Source organism: Salmo salar, chromosome ssa17, assembly GCF_905237065.1.
Source record: "Salmo salar chromosome ssa17, Ssal_v3.1, whole genome shotgun sequence".
Taxonomy (NCBI): Eukaryota; Metazoa; Chordata; class Actinopteri; order Salmoniformes; family Salmonidae; genus Salmo; species Salmo salar.
This window is the reverse complement of record NC_059458.1, coordinates 15,404,270-15,419,725: the sequence shown is the minus strand read 5'-3', so window position 1 is coordinate 15,419,725 and position 15,456 is coordinate 15,404,270. Positions and strand designations below refer to the sequence as shown.

Below are 15,456 nucleotides of genomic sequence, written 5' to 3'. Positions count from 1 at the left end.
TGTTACGAACACACAGCAATTATCCTAGACGCATATAAATGACATGTATTCATAGTTTTTTGTTAAGTAATAAATCAATATCTTGTAAAGAAATACATCGGCCGGTTTCCAGGATGCAGATTAAACACAGTCCTGGACTGAAAGGTCATTTCAATGGAGAATTTATCTTAATTTGACCAGTTTCTCACAGCAGGAAAAGAATCCTGCAGCAACAGGAAATGTGAATTATTATGTGGATTATAATTAATGGACATTTTTGTGGGCGTTGATACACTTTTCGTTAGGGCAAATCAAATCTGACATTTGAAGGTGGAAATTGCAAACTTTAAAACCCTTTTATTCTCATAGTTTATACAGATTGTAAATGAAAGATTGTTTTGGCTAAAAATATTATTATATTACTGATCGACTGATTATCGCTTTGCAAATCACCCATTCTGTAGAAATTATGACAATAGAAAGGTTCAGAACTTGTGTGAAACATCACAGCTCAGTTGAAATCCACTGCTCAAAGAAATAAAGGGAACACTTAAACAACACATCCTAGATCTGAATGAAATAAATCATCTTATTAAATACTTTTTTCTTTACATAGTTGAATGTGCTGACAACAAAATCACACAAAAATAATCAATGGAAATCCAATTTATCAACCCATGGAGGTCTGGATTTGGAGTCACACTCAAAATTAAAGTGGAAAACCACACTACAGGCTGATCCAACTTTGATGTAATGTCCTTAAAACAAGTCAAAATGAGGCTCAGTAGTGTGTGTGGCCTCCACGTGCCTGTATGACCTCCCTACAATGCCTGGGCATGCTCCTGATGAGGTGGCGGTTGGTCTCCTGAGGGATCTCCTCCCAGACCTGGATTAAAGCATCCGCCAACTCCTGGACAGTCTGTGGTGCAACGTGGCATTGGTGGATGGAGCGAGACATGATATCCCAGATGTGCTCAATTGGATTCAGGTCTGGGGAACGGGCGGCCAGTCCATAGCATCAATGCCTTCCTCTTGCAGGAACTGCTGACACACTCCAGCCACATGAGGTCTAGCATTGTCTTGCATTAGGAGGAACCCAGGGCCAACCGCACCAGCATATGGTCTCACAAGGGGTCTGAGGATCTCATCTCGGTACCTAATGGCAGTCAGGCTACCTCTGGCGAGCACATGGAGGGCTGTGCGGCCCCCCAAAGAAATGCCACCCCACACCATGACTGACCCACCGCCAAACCGGTCATACTGGAGGATGTTGCAGGCAGCAGAACGTTCTCCACGGCGTCTCCAGACTCTGTCACGTCTGTCACGTGCTCAGTGTGAACCTGCTTTCATCAGTGAAGAGCACAGGGCGCCAGTGGCGAATTTGCCAATCTTGGTGTTCTCTGGCAAATGCCAAACGTCCTGCACGGTGTTGGGCTGTAAGCACAACCCCCACCTGTGGACGTCGGGCCCTCATACCACCCTCATGGAGTCTGTTTCTGACCGTTTGAGCAGACATATGCACATTTGTGGCCTGCTGGAGGTCATTTTGCAGGGCTCTGGCAGTGTTCCTCCTGCTCCTCCTTGCACAAAGGCGGAGGTAGCAGTCCTGCTGCTGGGTTGTTGCCCTCCTATGGCCTCCTTCACGTCTCCTGATGTACTGGCCTGTCTCCTGCTAGCGCCTCCATGCTCTGGACACTACGCTGACAGACACAGCAAACCTTCTTGCCACAGCTCGCATTGATGTGCCATCCTGGATGAGCTGCACTACCTGAGCCACTTGTGTGGGTTGTAGACTCCGTCTCATGCTACCACTAGAGTGAAAGCACCGCCAGCATTCAAAAGTGACCAAAACATCAGCCAGGAAGCATAGGAACTGAGAAGTGGTCTGTGGTCACCACCTGCAGAACCACTCCTTTATTGGGGGTGTCTTGCTAATTGCCTATAATTTCCACCTGTTGTCTATTCCATTTGCACAACAGCATGTGAAGTTTATTGTCAATCAGTGTTGCTTCCTAAGTGGACAGTTTGATTTCACAGAAGTGTGATTGACTTGGAGTTACATTGTGTTGTTTAAGTGTTCCCTTTATTTTTTGGAGCAGTATATATATGGCAAATGGAAATCCAACATGGATGGTGTTAAGAGATACAGTTGAAGTCGGACGTTTACATACAACATAGCCAAATACATTTAAGCTCAGGTTTTTTTTTACAATTCCTGACATTTAATCCTAGTAAAAATGTCCTGTCTTAGGTCAGTTAGGATCACAACTTTATTTGAAGAATGTGAAATGTCAGAATAATAGTAGAGAGAATTATTTATTTCAGCTTTTATTTCTTTCATCACATTCCCAGTGGGTCAGACATTTACATACACTCAATTAGTATTTGGTAGCATTGCCTTTAAATTGTTTAACTTGGGTCAAACGTTTTGGGTAGCCTTCCACAAGCTTCCCACAAAAAGTTTGGTGAATTTTGGCCCATTCCTTCTGACAGAGCTGGTGTAACTGAGTCAGGTTTGTAGGCCTCCTTGCTCGCACACACCTTTTCAGTTCTGCCCACAAATGTTCTATAGGATTGGGGTCAGGGCTTTGTGATGGCCATTTTGCCACAACTTTGAAATTATGCTTGGGGTCATTGTCCATTTGGAAGACCCTTTTGCGACGTAGCTTTAACTTCCTGACTGATATCTTGAGATATTGCTCAATATAGCCACATCATTTTCCTTCCACGTGATGCCATCTATTTTGTGAAATGCATCAGTCCCTCCTGCAGCAAAGCACCCCCACAACATGAGGCTGCCACCCCCGTGCTTCACGGTTGGGATGGTGTTCTTCGGCTTGAAAGCTTCCCCCTTTTTCCTCCAAACATAATGATGGTAATTATGGCCAAACAGTTCTATTTTTGTTTCATCAGACCAGAGGACATTTCTCCAAAAAGTACGATCTTTGTCCTCATGTGCAGTTGCAAACCGTAGTCTGGCTTTTTTATGGCGGTTTTGGATCAGTGGCTTCTTCCTTGCTGAACGGCCTTTCAGGTTATGTTGATATAGGACTCGTTTTACTGTGGATTTAGATTATTTTGTACCTGTACCGGTATGACGGCTGCGTGGTCCCATGGTGTTTATCCTTGTGTACTATTGTTTGTACAGATGAACATGGTACCTTCAGGCGTTTGGAAATTGCTCCCAAGGTGTGAACCAGACTTGTGGAGGTCTACAATTGTTTTTCTGAGGTCTTGGCTGATTTCTTTTGATTTTCCCATGATGTCAAGCAAAGAGGCACTGAGTTTGAAGGTAGGCCTTGAAATACATCCACAGGTAGACCTCCAATTGACTCAAATTATGTAAATTAGCATATCAGAAGCTTCTAAAGCCATGATCATTTTCTGAAATTTTCCAAGCTGTTTAAAGGCACAGTCAACTTAGTGTATGTAAACTTCTGACCCACTGGAATTGTGATACAGTGAATTATAAGTGAAATAATCTGTCTCTAAACAATTGTTGGAAAAATTACTTGTGTCATGCAGAAAGTAGATGTCCTAACCGACTTGCCAAAACTATAGTTTGTTAACAAGAAATTTGTGAAGTGGTTGAAAAATGAGTTTTAATGACTCCAACCTAAGTGTATGTAAACTTCCGACTTCAACTGTATGGGAGGGGTTGACTAGAGCTGAATGGTGGGACTAATAACAACAAAATAACTAATGTAAATATATACTGTGTCCGTAAAATGTATATTGGATCAACATTTTTGTGAAAAAGCACAGTTAAAAATATATGGCAAATAGGAATCAAACTGGATGGTCTTCAGAAATAGCCGGAATGGGTTGAGGGTAGTGGAAGGATAGGAGTAAAAACAAAAAAAGATAACTATTGTAAAATATGTTGTGTCTAAAAAGTACAGTGCCTTCAGAAGGTATTCAGACCCATTGACTTTTTCCACATTTTGTTAGGTTACAGCCTTATTCTAAAATGTATTCAATTATTTTACCCCCCTCATAAATCTATAATACAATGACATAGCAAAAACAGGTTCTGAATTTTTTACTAATTTATATATTAAAAAAAGACACTGAAATGTCACTTTTACATAAGTATTCAGACCCTTTACCCAGTACTTTGTTGAAGCACCTTTGGCAGCGATTAAAGCTTTGAGTCTTGTAAAGTGGTTGTTCCACTGGATATCATAAGGTGAATGCACCCATTTGTAAGTCGCTCTGGATAAGAGCGTCTGCTAAATGACGTAAATGTAAATGTAATGTAAATGTATAAAGCTACAAGCTTGGCACCCCTGTATTCGGGGAGTTTCTCCCATTCTTCTCTGCAGATCCTTTCAAGCTCTGTCAGGTTGGATGGGGAGCGTTGCTGCACAGCTATTTTCAGGTCTCTCCAGAGATGTTCGATCGGGTTCAAGTCCGGGCTCTGGCTTGGGCCACTCAAGGACATTCAGAGACTTGTCCCGAAGCCACTCCTGCGTTGTCTTGACTGTGTGCTTAGGGTCGTTCACCTGTTGGAAGGTGAACCTTCGCCCCAGTTTGAGGTCCTGAGCGCTCTGGAGCAGATTTTCATCAAGGATCTCTCCGTACTTTGCTCCGTTCATCTTTGCCTCGATCCTGACTAGTCTCCCAGTCCCTGCCGCTGAAAAACATCCCCACAGCACGATGCTGCCACCACCATGCTTCACTGTAGGGATGGTGCCAGGTTTCCTCCAGACATGATGCTTGGCATTCAGGTCAAAGGGTTCAATCTTGGTTTCATCAGACCAGATAATCTTGTTTCTCATGGTCTGAGAGTCTTTAGGTGCCTTTTGGCAAACTCCCAAGTGGGCTGTCATGTGCCTTTTACTGAGGAGTAGCTTCCGTCTAGCCACTCTACCATAAAGGCCTGATTGGTGGAGTGCTGCAGAGATGGTTGTCCTTCTGGAAGGTTCTCCCATCTCCACAGAGGAACTCTAGAGCTCTGTCAGAGTGACCATTGTGTTCTTGGTCACCTCTCTGACCAAGACTCTTCTTGACCGATTGCTTAGTTTGACCGGGGGCGGCCAGCTCTAGGAAGAGTCTTGGTGGTTCCAACCTTCTTCCATTTAAGAATGATGGTGACCACTGTGTTCTTGGGGACCTTCAATGCTGCAGAAATGTTTTGGAACCCTTCCTCGACACAATCCTGTCTCGGAGCTCTACGGACAATTCCTTCAACCTCAGGGCTTGGTTTTTGTTCTGACATGCACTGTCAACTGTGGGACTTTATATAGACAGTTGTGTGCCTTTCCAAATCATGTCCAATCAATTGAATTTACCACAGGTGGACTCCAATCAAGTTGTAGAAACATCAAGGATGATCAATGGAAACAGGATGCACCTGAGCTCAATTTTGAGTTTCATAGCAAATGGTCTGAATACTTATGTAAATACATTTTTTTAATTATATTTTTTTTAGCAAAAATGTCAACCTGTTTTTGCTTTGTCATTATGGGGTGTTGTGTGTAGATTGCGAAGGATTATTCTTTTTTCAATCTATTTTAGAAAACTGCTGTAACGTAACAAAATGTTGAAAAAGTCAGTACTTTCCCGAAGATAACATGTATAAGCTGGAAGTAGAAGCTTAAGTGTTGTTTTTCGTTAGTTTACTCCAATTAGGAGAGAGGGGTTGTAAGGTTAGTCGAAAATAATACATCTAATAAAAGAAAATAATCCAAAAGAAAATACTTTCAAACCTTTTTAAACCTCAGGTACACCACACGTTGCATTTCCTCCTGCACAGGAACATCATCTGAGTCAGAGTGATCAAATTAAAATTGCAGATCTGTATGTGTCCATGTAATTGGCCCCATGGGCTTTGACTCTGAGTGTTATCACCACGTATCAACACCATGTTTCTCTCCACCTTAGGAATACACCATTGATGTTTTTTTCCGACAAAGCTGGAAAGATGAGCGCCTGTGTTTCAAAGGACCCATGGAGATGCTGCCTCTGAACAACCTCCTGGCCAGTAACATCTGGACCCCAGACACATTCTTCCTCAACGGGAAAAAGTCTATCGCCCACAACATGACCACACCCAACAAGCTACTGAGACTGAAGGATGACGGGACGCTGCTCTACACTATGAGGTACCAACCACGAGCCCGTTCGGTACTATTTCAGATAGAAATGTATCACATAGGACAGATAGGAGTACCGGTAATGTAGTATGGGGAATCGTGTCAGGTCTATTCATCACATTTCTATCTGATAGAAAATTATGGTGTAGAACAGAGATAGGATTGTCTGTCATTCTAAATCAGTAATCATTCATCACATTTCTATTTGCAACGTTCTAAATGTTTCACCTCACTGAATACATCCTTGAATTTGGGCTCTGACCATGTGGACTAACCAGGAGAAACTCTGACCCTGAACCATAATCCTTAAGAATCTATTGACGCACCCGTGCGTCAAACTAAGTAACATAGTAAAAATATCTCCATCAAAATCTGTCAGTTTAAGCTAGAGATATCCGTTTTTTGGATTGGGCTGCGTCTCAATCTAGCGCATCTGCCTATGTCAGAATTCCGCATCTACGGTGGAAGGTGGCTGAGCTACAGCAGTGTTTGTCAGACCATGAGACATCCCGAAAACCGGTCTTCTCACGAAATCCTCTGTAGCATCTGAACCGTTATGGGCTACAAACTAATAGGACCCTACTATGGAAAGGAGAGATTCTCACAAATACGATGGTGTTCTCTGTTTTTGATTTACGATCTCCACAAGTGTCACTCGTCTGAAGGTAACTGGTAAAAAATAAATCAATGGAAGTATGGAGGTAGTTTTGTGCCAAGAAAAAACAGGGGGTTAAATATGTATCCAAAAAATTAAAATATTTCCTTAGCTTTCTTATATCGCTTAAATATAGGAAAGACACTTATAAATCGTATTCCCCTTTTATATTTGGAGTGTCTGTTTGGCCATTTATGAATCTGTTATTCAATGCGTTTCTATGGGCTATAGTAGTAAAGCCCAAATGAAATATTTTGGTGGAATACCTACAGGGGCCCTAAAATTCCAAATCAAATAGCTAAATGATCCATGGTATGACCATCTTAAAACAATTCCATAAGTTAGCTGAACCTCCCCTACCCCACCCAAAGGCTTAGACTTATAGAGAATAATATCTGAGCTTTGTGTCTGAAAAACAAACGTTATGCTCACTGAAATACAGCCGGCCACGATTCACATATGGCCCTGAACTGGTTTGGTTATTGTTGTTGTGTGTGTAGGAGGTAACAAAAGCCTCTGCACAGCTATACTACTCAGTCCAGCTCTTGGTAACATAGGCTCATACAATTTTCGGTTATTTTGTTCTTTGTGATGCTGTATTATGTATGTTATGGAACAATATGTGGCAGATTAGATTAAATAGTCACCCTTGAATTCATGATAGACAGGAACAGGAAGTGATGACAACCAATAGCAATCATACGAATAGATCAGGACTTCCTGGTATCATTTTAGGAGGTATAATTTATTCCAGATCAATACCACCCACTAAGATCATCTTAATGCCAGATAAATAGATGCAAGAGAAATAGATGAACCATTTTAACCCCTTATAGCCATGTGACCTGGCACTATTAAGCACGATCAGGCATCGCCGTCACTGGAATCAACGTCTGATGAGTGAAAGAAGAAGAAGAAGCGGATATCAGGCCCATAATTTAAAAAGATAAAAGATTTCCCAACGACTCAGGAAATGAAACATCAGGACGTTTCTGCTTTTAATCGGTCCGGTTTTACTCCTGTCTCCTAATGTATTTCCATTACCAGGAAAGAGATTAGCGCGCTACCTAGATTTATTGCATGGCCCAGCCTTTTAGAATCCACCGACATCAGGGGAAAGCTCCTTCTCTCCAGTGGAGATAATGACTAAATGTGATTGCATTCTCAACCGCCGATTCCCGAAACATTAGCCCGAGAGCAACAGAGTTTTCAGAGCAAGTCATACATTTGTCGCCACAAATAAGTCCTACATTGTTCTAATCCATTTCCATCATAATGTATGTGCTTAACAAGAACAGGCTGCACCCCATTATATTATGATGCAGAAAAGGTCGAAGCAAGTGAACATCATGTAGAATTCTTATTTCCAGAGCAAACTGTACCTCTGATGCAGGAAATATGCATATTGAGAACCTAGTGCAGTCTTTTTGCCATGTTCATTACTTTGAGGTGCACTGGTGACATCAACACATGACACGTAAATGTTATAATGTTAATCACACAACAAATACAGGTTCATTATTGTGAATGCAAAAAAAATGGATTAAATGGGATGTTTTAGAATAGATGACACCTGTTACATGTCATTTGAGGGGGAATTTGTAGCCCTAATTTTGTAAGGGAAAAAGGCAGCTCTCTATGCATGGACCTACATTAGGATATAGCTAATCCTACCTGTATGCCAATATACTTTCCTTGTGAGACAGAAAAATCAGGTTGTTCAATTTCCAGTCCTGCAGTTTCTCTTGTAACCACATGATGGCAGCCTTCCGTGTTCATAATACAGACCAATGAGAATTAGAGTTGGGCTTCGTATGATCCAATAAGATCTTGAAACATGTCAGCTGTTTTTGACACAATATAAGCAAAGTAATAACGTTGAATAAGGATGCAGTGAAGTGAACACAACCTGAGTCTGTATGGTCCTCAAGGACTAGAGGTGGCTTAATTTCATTGTTATATCAATGTGTTTACATGTGTCAGTATATGTGGTTACTTTGTGGTGAATACGCTCTTGACATACAGCACATGGGGGGATTTGACGTGAACCGCAGCTGGGAATTCACAAATAATACAACCACCACAAGATGGCAGTATAATCTACGCAATGCCATGTGCTTGGATCAGGGTGAATTCTTGGTGTTTCTGTCTAGAAATGATGAGGCCTACAAGGGATAAAAATAACAAATAAAATAACACATTTCGGCCTGTGATGTAATCGTACAGGCATTGTGCTATCTATGCAACTAACATTAGCACTGGAGATGAAGATGACGAGGATGACAGCGGCACTGGATTTGAAATAAACAGGATTATTATAGTATATCTGTAGGAGATTTGGGATTTTTGTCTTGATCTTTTGGGTCTTTCTCTAGGTTAACCATATCGGCAGAGTGTCCCATGCAGTTGGAGGACTTCCCAATGGATGCTCATGCATGCCCTTTGAAGTTTGGAAGCTGTGAGTAAAATTCCATCTGTTGATATTTAGTGTATTACACTTTGCCACACTAATTATACAACGAGTCAATGACAGCACTATTTATACCTCGGTAAACCTCCAACGCAGTAAACTACCAAATCAATTCCTCTAAAGAGACAATTGAGCTTGCACAGTATAGGATGGTACATATGGAATGAGGAAAGAGCACAGAATCTAGCCACAACGACGGCGCTGCAATAAGGAATGACCTGAATCCTGAAACCGGAGGAGCTAAACCTGGTTCAGTTAAACTAGGTGGAGGGCCAAAAGGTCTATCTATCCTTTAATCAAATTGCTTGTCCTTAATTACCTCAGGTAACCAGGCCCTTAATTACCTTTGGTAACCTGGCACATGGCCTGTGGCCTCAGCACCTGGGCTATCCTACTGTACCACCTCACCAGGGATCCCAGGGTTGTATTACCATTTACCAATTAGACCTAAAAGCAGATTATGGTCAGGCAGGGCTGGCCCTAGCCTTTTTGTGCACCCTCAGCGAGATTTGGTTGGGGGACCCCACACCTCGCTGGCAAAACATTTTAGTAGCCCCCCCTCTTGAGGGCGGAGAGAAAAAGTTAAAGTACATTTCCTGCAATTCCACACATTTTGCCATGGGCATAGGAAAAAAATGCAGCAATTTTAAAGCATGTTTTCTGCAATTCTACAAGTTTTGCCATGGGGTGAAGAGAACATTTAGCAATTTTAGAACTCGTTCTATGCAATTCTACTCATTTTGCCATGGAGCAGAGAAAAAAAGTTGCATTTTTACAGCTAATTTCCTGTAATTGTACACATTTTGCTATTGGGGTGGAGCAAATTATTTGCAGTTTTAAAGCTAGTTTCCAGAAATTTGACACATTTTGCAATGACTTATGCCATGCCATGTTAATATAATATTTGAGTGAGAGTGACTAACAAAATCAATGGCCCTTCGTGCCTGGTCGGTAATTCACCCATGATTACTACATTTACATTTTAGTCATTTAGCAGACGCTCTTATCCAGAGTGACTTTTAGCAGCAATTATGGTTAAGTGCCTCGCTCAAGGGCACAGAGAGATTTTTCTCCGAGTCGGCTCAGGGATTCAAACAGCAACCGTCCGGTTACTGGCTCAACACTCTTAACCTCCAGGCTACCTGCCACCACTACTACAAGTTTAAATAGCTGGCTAGACCTATTTACCTTTTTTTTGTGCTGACATGGGCTAATTGAGTGACTGGCAGTGACTGACATAACAAGAAAAAAACTGCTTATGCACAACCGAGTTTCGAAATTGCACCCGGTGTATTCTACTATTTGAATGCTCAACAGTTAGGTGAAACCCTTCAACCCCATCTCAAGTTGAAAACCATGAGTTCCTAAACCCAGAGGACTTCCAGAACTGGAAACCGCTTGTACTGTGGTATCCAGCAGTCACACCAGCATCTGCGGCTAAGCATCTCATCCTGTTATGTTAACATTCTCCTGAAGTGTTGGGGCAAGGGGGGGTTGGTATGGGTGTTGCCTGCCTGGTTTAAGTGCTGGCCTGAAATAGCTCAGCCGTACCTTGACCTTTTAGACGGGGACACCACAGATGGATAGTCCCAGGGAAGCTAATAGGAATACCCTGAGCATGTCACACTATAGTAAAGCCTGGGCTTTGTCACACCATAGGACGTATATAGCCAGATTACCTAGCTGATTGGACTGCCCCTACAGATGTAGGATCTTAATTTGATCACAGTTTTTTTTTCTGAGAATTTTTCTGCTAAGCAGGAAATGCAAATTTGTAGTGTATTTGAGTTTTAAAAAGGCTTCTAAAGTTTAGAATTTCCACTTTGAAATGTCAGACTAGATTTGCAATAACAAAAAAGGCCAGACACTCAGAAAACATTTGCATTTGAGTCATTTACATACAGAGCATACCGATACAGTTACTACGGTATAACAGTTGTCTGAGCACTGTGACCACAGGCTCTATTTCTCATTCCTTCACCCACACATCCCACTTCACCACCAGATACAACTGCTTTCCTCTGCAGCCCAGCTCACAGGGGATATGAAGGATGATGGAAAGTGCATCTTGCCTTTACTCTCTTGGCCCACAGTTGACCTTTTGTCAAGCGGCACAGAAAAATTAAGTCTTATCAAATAATGTTCATGATAAGTACAATGGATGTGCTAGTGTGTGGGGAGGAGGGAGTGTGTGTATGTTTGTACAGATGTGGGATTGTAATTTGATCACCCTGTTGCAGGAGAACTGTTGCAGGACATTTAAAATTTGTAGTCTATTTGAGAGCTAAAAATGCTTCTGAAGTTTGTCATTTCCACTTTGAAATTTTAGACTTGATTTGCCCTAACGAAAAATGGATCAACCTTTACAAAAATGTCCATTAATTATTTCCTGCTTCCTGATTATTTTCCTGCTATAACAAACTGGAACAAATTAAGAGCCTACATTTGTATAGGTCTGTGGTGTAGCATGGAAAATGTCTGACCTTGTCACGTTCGTCATAATAATGATCGGAACAAGGCGCAGCGTGAGTAGTGTTCCACATAATTTATTAGAAAGTGAAACTTCAGAAAAATACAAAACAAATAAAGAATAAACAAACCGTGACTACAATGAAGCTACACATAAACAATATCCCATAACCCCTAAGTGAAAAACAAGCTACTTAAGTCAAATTTAGTCTCAGGAGGCTCCAGACCGGGGAACGTCGCCAGAAGCGCCGGACCGGGAACCGTCGCCGGAAGCTCCGGACCGGGAACCGTCGCCGGAAGCTCTGGACTGTGAAGGTGCACTGGAGGCCTGGTGCGTGGAGCCGGGACAGGTGGCCCCAGACTGGTGACACGCACCTCAGTGCGAGTGCGGGGAGCAGGCACAGGGCGCACTGGGCTGTGGAGCTGCACTGGAGACCTGGTGCGTAAAACCGGTGCAGGATATACTGGACCGTGGAGGCGCACTGGAGGTCTGGAGCATAGAGCTGGCACAACCCTTCCTGGCTGGATGCTCACTTTAGCCTGGCAAGTGCGGGGCGCTGGCACAGGACGCACTTGGCTGTGAAGCCGCACTGGCGACACAGTGGGTAGAGCTTGGGCAGGGTATCCTGGACCGAGGAGACGTACTGGAGACCAGGAACGCTGAGCCGGCACAACCCGTCCTGGCTGGATGCTCACTTTCGCACGGCAAGTGCGAGGAGCTGGCACCGAGCGGACCGGGCTGTGAATGCGCACTGGAGACACAGTGCATATCACCGCATAACATGATGCCTGAACGGTCACACGCTCCTTAAAGCGAGTGCGGGGAGTTGGCTCTGGTCTGAAACCTGGCTCCGCCAACCACCCCGTGTGCCCCCCCAAAAAAACCTTTTGGGGCTGACTCTCGGGCTTCCGTCGTGGTTGCGAACCCCGGAGTCGTCGTTGATGTTCCCTCGCTGCCTCCACCTGCTTCCATGGCAAGCTTCTATCTCCTGCCATGATTTCGTCCCACGTCCAGGATGTCCTCCACTCCTGGCTTTCCTCCTAACTCCTTCACCTGGTCACGTTGCTTGATCTTGGTATGATGGGATATTCTGTCACGTTCGTCATAATAATGATCGGAACAAGGCGCAGCGTGAGTAGCGTTCCACATAATGTATTAGAAAGTGAAACTTTAGAAAAATACAAAACAAATAAAGAATAAACGAACCGTGACTACAATGAAACTACACATAAACAATATCCCATAACCCCCAAGTGAAAAACAAGCTACTTAAGTATGATCCCCAATTAGAGACAACGAATACCAGCTTCCTCTAATTGGGAATCATACCCAATCACCAACATAGAAAAACAAACCTAGAACCCCACATAGAAATAATAAACTAGACTAACACCCCCAGTCACGCCCTGACCTACTCTATCATAGAAAATAAGAGCTTTCTATGGTCAGGACGTGACAGACCTGACCATGCTACTGTTGCTAAGAAGTCATTCGGGGGTCAATGCAACGTCATATTTGAGACGTGGGATCTCCTTATGCTTTTTTGACACACTATTGTATATTGTATTTTTAGCAGACACTCTTTTTAAGATTAACTCATAATTAGTGCACTGCTCTACAAGGAACAGTAAAATATTGAAATTACCAGCAAAAATACATCACAGGTCAAAAATGGGCCCTTTTGACACTATTCCACATCTAAATTCATAAAATGGTTAAATTGATGTAAAAAACTATATCATGATACAGAAATAATCTACAATAGTGCTGTAATAAACAGTCATTGAAGTCTGTGGAATGATGACACTCAAGTCTCTCTCAGTCTTCAACCAATCAGAGCTGTGGTGAACTGAAGTGCTTTTAGGAGCTGGGTTCTCTATTGTCATCCATGCATTACTAACACAAGGTTATCTGTATGGAGAGTACAGAGGACCGCATGCGCCCCAAATGGCACCCTATTCCCTATTTTGTGCAATACTTTTGACCCAGGTCAAAAGTAGTGCACTATATAGGGAATAGGGTGCCATTTGGGACCTAGGCACAGCCTCTTTTGATATACGAGGCTGATTTAAATGGGTTGCATATTACAGGCAAGGCTCATTCAGTGCATTGCTGTATACACGGTGTAGCTCTTTTCTATTCCCATGGTCAATTAAAATCACAGGAGGGTTTTAGGCGCTGTAAAACCATCCTATTACTATTAGGTACTAGCACAGTCTCCTCACAGGTACAGTAGAGGATTAGGATATATGGGTGCGTGGACAGTATATAAACAAACATATCAAATCTATCCATCATTTCATTTGTTCATTTGTTCATTGATTTGTTCATTCGTTTATTCATTCATCCATTCATTCACCTATCACAACTCCTAATGTTCATGTTATATAATAGATGGGTTTGTACCGTGCAATCTCAGTCAGGAAGAGGTTGCCGTTAAGTTGGCATAGGTGACAGGCACCGCCTGCCAAATCCTTTAGCTCTACTACTAAATCGTGGTGTCTCCCGCGTCATTATCCTTAATGCTTCTAAACCCACCCAACTTTACATTTTGGCCCTGGCTTTCAGCTTAAGCCATCCAAGAAGTCTGACTGTAAATAGCAATCCACTAGGCATGGCCAGTAGTACCAGTTCTACAGCAAAGTGCTATGACATGCTATTGAGCTTGGTTGCTTAGTTACTGCACTTTACATTGATCCATCACTTTCTTTTTCTTTGTTCTTCCCACCCAACACACATGCACACGCGCACACACACACACACACGCACACACATGCATTTTCCTCCTACAACTAGGGAGAAATGCTTGTTTAGTCCCTAGGAACATTCACAATGTACCTCATTTTGATTATTTTCTTTAATCCAGAAAGACACTTTGTCATCAGGGGATTAAACTACAGTCATTCTTTTCATCCTTAATTAGAAAAAAAATAAAAGATATTTAAAAAAATTACATGGAACATGGAAATGAAGTTGAAAGGAAGTAGACTGGTACAGTGTATAGCCTTGAAGAACATGACTCACCCTCACATTTTCTTTCTCTCTCTCAGTGTTTCCTCTCTCTCTGTCTCATTTACTTTCTTCCAGGTTCCTGTGGTTCATCCCTTTCTTAACCTAGTTCTCTAGGCCTTTGTGTTTTTCAAATTTATATACAAACCATCTACAAAAGCTGAGGAATCTATACAGATGCAGGATATTAATTTGATCAACCTGTTGCAGGAGAACTTTTCTGCAATGCAGAACATGTACATGTAGTGTATTTGAGGATTTAAAAGGCTTCTGAAGTTTGTAATTTCCACCTTGAAATTCATTTCAGACTGGATTTTAACTTACGAAAAATGTCCGTCAATTACAATCGAAATAACAATTCAAATTTCCTGTTGCTGTAGGATTTTTTTCTGCTATAGCAAACTGTCTCAAATTAAGATCCTATATTTGTACCTCCACTCATTTCCCATGGTTCTTACTGGCCCATTATTCCTCACTATCCACTTTCCTCTGCATCTCCCTGCATGCTTAAAGAGACCTAGGCCTCAAATTGATAGCAGATAGGAAAGGTGCCGTTTCGTTTCTCTCAGAATGTTGGCGCTGTATTTTTAGGACAGGTGTGGTTTCACGTCAATATCCAACACTGTTTCAACAGTGACAGTGTTCAAGAGAGGAACAGCTTGCTAGTTGTTTCAGTTTAAATGAGGTTAACACCTCTGATAAAGTGTAAATCCTTCATCTGCACTTGATTGAATTCTCTTTGTTGGACTGCAGGTAATGTCCTAGTCAGTGCTTT

General features: G+C 42.3%; 2 protein-coding genes across 4 annotated transcripts in view; one reads left to right on the top strand and one right to left on the bottom strand.

Moving 5' to 3' along the window:
* Positions 1 to 15,456, top strand: part of LOC106575273 (gamma-aminobutyric acid receptor subunit alpha-5) — a 35,511-nt gene that overhangs the window by 3,552 nt on the left and 16,503 nt on the right. For both annotated transcript variants that reach the window (XM_045698891.1, XM_014151698.2), the window contains 2 exons: positions 5,866 to 6,086; positions 9,108 to 9,190. In XM_045698891.1, the coding sequence (XP_045554847.1) occupies positions 5,866 to 6,086; positions 9,108 to 9,190 (304 nt within the window). The remainder of the gene's footprint in view (positions 1 to 5,865; positions 6,087 to 9,107; positions 9,191 to 15,456) is intronic.
* LOC106575272 (gamma-aminobutyric acid receptor subunit beta-3) overlaps positions 1 to 15,456 on the bottom strand; it is a 64,769-nt gene that overhangs the window by 36,887 nt on the left and 12,426 nt on the right. The window lies entirely within an intron of this gene.